The sequence below is a fragment of the Chrysochloris asiatica genome, unplaced genomic scaffold, assembly GCF_000296735.1.
Source record: "Chrysochloris asiatica unplaced genomic scaffold, ChrAsi1.0 scaffold00081, whole genome shotgun sequence".
In the NCBI taxonomy this organism is placed as follows: Eukaryota; Metazoa; Chordata; class Mammalia; order Afrosoricida; family Chrysochloridae; genus Chrysochloris; species Chrysochloris asiatica.
In genome coordinates this window covers 2529608-2535573 of record NW_006408599.1, presented here as the reverse complement: position 1 = coordinate 2535573, position 5966 = coordinate 2529608, and the positions used below count along the sequence as shown (strand labels likewise).

The 5966-nt window shown below is 38.0% G+C and overlaps 1 protein-coding gene across 1 annotated transcript in view; it reads right to left on the bottom strand.

Annotated features, from left to right (window-relative positions):
- C5 (complement component 5) overlaps positions 1–5966 on the bottom strand; it is a 156512-nt gene that overhangs the window by 110996 nt on the left and 39550 nt on the right. The window contains exons 4-6 of the mRNA XM_006865724.1: positions 5319–5389; positions 3135–3226; positions 555–637 (exon numbers count right to left, since the gene is read on the bottom strand). Coding sequence (XP_006865786.1) covers positions 555–637; positions 3135–3226; positions 5319–5389 — 246 coding nt within the window. The remainder of the gene's footprint in view (positions 1–554; positions 638–3134; positions 3227–5318; positions 5390–5966) is intronic.

Here is a 5966-nt window from a genome sequence, read left to right as displayed (position 1 = left end):
AAAATGTTGTTGTTAAGTGCCATCGAGTTGGTTCTGACTCATAGCGACTCTTTATAGGGTTTCCAAGGAGTGGCTTGGGTGAACCGCCAACTTGCCCTTTCAAACTGACCTAGCAGTCCAGCACATTATCCCACAGAGCCGCACAGGACTCCCATTTCAAAATAAGAACATATTAAATTTCCAAACAAATACATTAGAGATTTGTGATCCAGAAGGAAGATAGTGCTGGACTAGGAGTAAAGAAACCTGATGCCCTTCTTGATCTATCACTAACTGATTGTAAGGCTTGAGTAAATCCTTTACTAATTTTACTGGGCTCCACTCATTGGATCTCCGACTATTTCAAATTCTCCTAAAATCATAGTTCTGGAAAGAACCTTAAGTCGTCAAGTCCTATGATGAAGAACACAAGTCCAGAGAGCTTGGGCCACTTGCTCAAGGTTAACAAGGATCTGTGGGAACAAAAACCCAGGCATTCGACCAACTACCACCCACCCATGCCCACCAGTACCAAAAGCTGCCTCATTGTCATCTAGAAGTAATTCAGAAATTACCATATTCTTTAACTTCAAAACATAGAGTTTCAGTTGTTGAAAAGTCTTCTTTATATTTAGCTTGAATTTTCCACATACCATATCTGAGGAAGCAAAAATTTAAAAATTACAGATGCCATCAAATTTTTAAAATTCATAATTAAGAAAATAGAATCGATTTCTATTTTATAGAGGATAAGGCATGTAACAGTACAGGCAATCTAAGCAATATATATTATTTGTGACAAGGTTTTAAGTGATAGACAGAAATAACCAAGCATTTTCTCAGTAACAAAACTTTTAGTAGTTTTTCATATATTGAGTTTTTCCCAAATGATTTTACATGTAGTCAATAGTCTTGATTTGGAAGGTTTATCATACTTGAGAATTTACTTAATCCTGGAACTTAGCTATAATAGCATGATAATAAGATCCACAATATAGTAGAAAATCCATAATAATGTTTCTAGAAATATGTAATACTGGCCAAGTCTATCCAGTTGATAACACTCATACCTCACATAATATGGTTGGGGACAAAACATGGTTCAAACAGGAAAAGTCCTGGATTAACAGTCTTCATTCAAAAATATTTACTGAGCACTGAATTAAGAAAAGGAGATCAGAAGTGCTACCCTTCATAAAGTTAACAGCCCATAGGAATTCATATTTCCACTTCTCCATTTACTAGAAGGTTGGACTTAGCCTTAGAAAATGGAACCCAGTCTCTGGTTGGTGATATAATCAATCTGTACTACTATTGTGGTTCTTCTTCTTCTCATCATCATCATCAATTCAATGACTATTTATCAAGTATCCTGGTGTGGTGCTATAGGATAAACACTGGACTTCTAACCACAAGGTCAGTGGTTCAAACCCACCAGCTGCTTCTCGGAAACCTTATGCAGGGTCGCTATGAGTCAGAATAGACTTAGCAGCAACACCACCATTATGTTGAAGTCCTAGAAAAACAGCAGTCAGCTAGTCAGACAAGGTCCCTGCTCTCAAGGAGTTTACAGTATAGTGGGGAATTAAAAGGCAAGTAAAAAAAGAAATAAAGAATTGCAAAATTGAGATTAGTGTCCTGAGAGAAATAAATGAGGTGCTAAGGTAGAAAGTAAAAGGAAGGGAGTGTTCAGGGGTGGACTTTTGGAAAGGTGGTAGCTACCCTGTGTTCTAAAGAATGAGAAGAAGTCAATTTTGTGAAGAGTAAAGTGAAATGTATTCTAAACAGAGAAGACAGCATGTACAAAGGCACTGAGGTGGGAGAGGCTGAAACATAATCTGCCAAGGAGCAAGGGGCACAAGATGAAGTTGGAGCCATGAGCCCCATTGCCACTGAGTAGTTCCCTACTCGTAGCCACCCTAGAGAGGGTTTCTGAGACTGTAAATCTTTACGGGAGAGACTGTAAATCTTTACGGGAACAGACAGCTTCATCTTTCTCCCTTGGAGTATCTATCTGGTGAGTTTGAACCACCCACCTTGCAGTTAGCAGTTCAATGCTTATCTCACAGTGCCAGCAGTCTCTTTTGGAGCAATGGTAATCGTATTAAAATAATAGGCTTGTTTATGTACTGTAGATCACATAGTATTTTCAAGAAAGTATGCAATTTTACAACTATCCAAATTATTCAGTCTCTCAAGTCGTTCATTTCTAGAAAATGTTCAGAATAATGAATGAACTGCAAACACGCCTCTTCTCATCCTGCTGTAATTTCCCTGAAGGCACATGCTATGGATTCTCCACTTCTATTTTTCATCTCTAACTTCCATATCAGGAATATGCTTACTAAATGGTTACTGTATTGAATTCTGTTTAAACATGTTCTCAAATAATTTAACATGAGGCCAAATAGAAGAAATGCCTTCAAGCATACCCTCTTCTTGGTTCTGCCTTCTGGCAGTTTATGTAGATACAGATTGTTGTTGTTGTTAAGTGTCATCAAGTTGGTTCTGACTCATAGCCACCCTGTACAGGGTTTCCAAGGAGCAGCTGCTGGGTCTGAACCTCCAACCTTGTGATTAGCAGCCTAGTACTTAGCCTACAGCACCACACCAGGACTCAATTAGAGAGGATCAATATTTTATAACCCTCAGAGTGAAAAATGGAGCTGAAAAGTCTTTCAGATTAAACATGTATATGATTCCTTGAAGGGTGAGGGGCTCATGGTTTTTTAATTAAAAAATTAAAAGCCTGAAGGCTATTTTTACCTCTCCTTAATTTTTGTTTTTATATATAAAAGGAGTGAAGTATTGGAAGGGGCATGCCTGCACCTAGCTTGTCACTAGACGATAAATGATTTTTCATATTCGCATTCCTTTCTCAATGATACCCCGTATTTAGCAGTTGTTGTTGTTAAGTGCCATCGAGTCAGTTCCGACCCATAGTGACCCTGTATAGGGTTTCCGAGGAGTGACTGGTGAGCTTGAGCCACCGACCTTGCAGTTCAAACAGCTTTTCAGTCTGGCGCATTGACCCACAGCGCTACACCAGGACTCCTGTTTAGCAGTATGTGGCTCCTTTTGACTACTTATCTGTTTCATAACCAGAAGTTAAGTGCTTTTCAGAGAAAACCTTATTAACAAATATTGTTAAATACTTAGGATTTGATGGAATCTTGAAATCAGGAAAAGAGACAATTCCAGTATAGTCATTTTCTTCTACCTGGTCAACTTCAGATCCTTCGGGCTCCTTTAATTAAAAACAAACAATCTTAAAGCACAGAAACCATATTTGTAATATTTTAACTGCTGATATGATTTTTTTAATCTATAAAAATATTTACCAACAAATGCCTATGTCTTCAAGTTAAACATGAAGGAGGAAGATTAAGTGCTGTAATAGACAAATATGATTCATTTAGGCCTTTTATTTTCCTCTTTGGGGCACCTCCTCCATCTCTTGACTCACCAAAACATACACACATCAATCAGTGTCCAGGCATTCTAAGCTCAATTATTCAGAAGAGACTCAATATTTTCTTATAGTATAATAAAAAAAGGAAACATAACAAAATACAAAAAATAGTAACTGATGTTATTATTAACCAAATGTGAATTCTTTAGATACCAGAATGTGGACTCTTTAGATACCAGAATCCAAATTTTATACATATTAATTTGAAGTTTCCTAAAGTAAATATGGTATAAAATGTATTTCTTATCTAGACATTTTATAAAAGTGCAATCTGGACATTTTGAACTTGACAAAACACTCAAAATGGGTTCATAATCTTAAAGTTCTCATAAAGCTTCCCCACCAATTCATTTTGTGTTTGGCTTAGAAATGTATTGAGCTGATACTTTGACTTTCTTTGAACTATATGTGGCAGTCCATTTCAACCTCAACTCAGAAAGTTAGCACCACTGGCCATGACTATGAAATCCAAGGTCAGGAGTTTAAGGGATTTGTTTCAAGAATTACAAGTAAATGGCTTAGCTCAGAGGCCCTCAACTTGGTGAGACTTAATTTTTTTCTTTTTTTTCCCTCTTCTTTTTACTTCTGGTTCAGCTCTGATCATCTAGTCACTGAAGCCAGGACAAGTAGGTATCATCTGCAAGTGTGGGTGTTCTTATGCATATGCCCTCTCTTCTTATCAGCTGGACGCTTCACTCTCCACTCTAGTCCTCTGTGGCTATGTCACTGACTCTGGGCCCAAGAGTCCCCAGGTCTTGCCACACTGCTGGCCAACCAGGTCTCCACCTGGGTTCACAGAAGTCTATTGAACGTTGTAGGGCTTGGCTCACCGCTTCATTGCTGTTTTTCCCTCACTTCCCCTTATCGGTGTCCAGCGAGCGTCGTCACCAATCACAGCGTGTATTCCCATTGAGTCTTAGTCTTGGAAGGGGGTTTGCACTGAGGGGACCCGACCATTTGCCTTGATGTTTCCTGGGCAAGCAAGTTGTTTGTTCTTGTAGTAACAGTCGGTCTGCCTATGTTGTTTTATCTTTTTCTTGTAGGTCTTTCTTTCAAGAAGTATCTTCTGTTCTTCTAGCCACGTCAGGTTGGTCTGCTTGTCCTTTCAAGTAGGAATTTCCCATCTCTGGAGATCTGGATGTGGTTCAGGCTTCCATCTATAGTCTTATGTATTGCAGAGGCACCGTAGGAAGCCTCCTTCACTGAGCTCGTTGTAGCCCCATTTTAGGTATTCCAATCAGTTATAGGCAGAAGACGGACTTACAAGCTTTCTATGGTGATGCTTTTCGCTATTCCTTTCTCTCCCCCTCCAGTGTCTATTTTATAATATAATGCAAGGAAAACCAAGATTCAAAAGACAGCCAAGCATCTTAATATTATTCCCCCCTTTTCCACATTCCAGCCATGGCTCTATCTCTGTATCCCAGAACACTGTTGTTCCCAGGTTGTGCATATATCATTATTTACCTCTGTCTCACTTAGCCCATTGAGACCTGTCTAATTTTTCTCTCATCTGCTTTGTTCTTCCATTCCCCTCTCCCTACTTGTGTATTGCCCCCTCCCTAGCACCCAAACTATCCTGTGTTTAATCCCTGCCCTGTGAGACTTAATTTTTATGAGCTTTTCATATATGAAAGGACTTCAAAAATTTCATAGAAAATGAAAGTGAAAGACGAAGGATTTTTCCCATAGACTTTTTGAAGTGCCTTCGTATGTCTATTGGAAGAGATGTTATCCTCAGAATAGGTGTTCAGTAGCCATTCAAGACATATTAAATGATTTAGTGAAGTGTAAATCAGGATTATGCATGATGGATCTTGTCCTAAAATTGAGTTAAACTGTTAGTTAGATTAAAAAGCATACTTACTATGAAAGTTAAGACAATTGTTCTTTTGGCTGGCTTCAAGTCATCATTCAATGAATAAACTCTGACCTTTACTGTAAAAATAATTGACATCATTAGAAAACTCTGCTAAATACAAGGGTCTTTGATTTTTAAACCAATCATTCTTATAAGAGATGAGTTCTATTTAAATAAAACATAACATATAATCAATATGCAAACAAATCCATATTTAAAAGAAAGAAAAAGTTTGTGAACATAAACACTACAAAAGATTCTTTTCTTTTAAGAATTCTCTTAGAGAACAAGGGAAGGAGGGTGGAATGGAAACAGGAACCACAGGGAGGAAGAGGGATCACTGTTGTTGCAGGGAGGGGATTGTAATCATTAAGAAGATACAAAGTGTAAAATCTGTTGGATGTAAAACTGATAATCTTGTCTGTAAACCCTCACTCAATTCATAATTTTTAAAAAAGAGAATTGTTTTATTTTCCTTTAAATAATTCCTTCTAGTGTATTTAAAGTACCATTCAGATTATTTAAATACATTAGCATATAATTTTGGTACAACTATCCACAAGGAGTCCTGGTGTGGCACTGTGGGTTAAAGCGCCAGACTGCAAAGCCGTTTGAACAGCAAGGTTGGTGGTTCAAGCTTACCAGCTGCTCTTC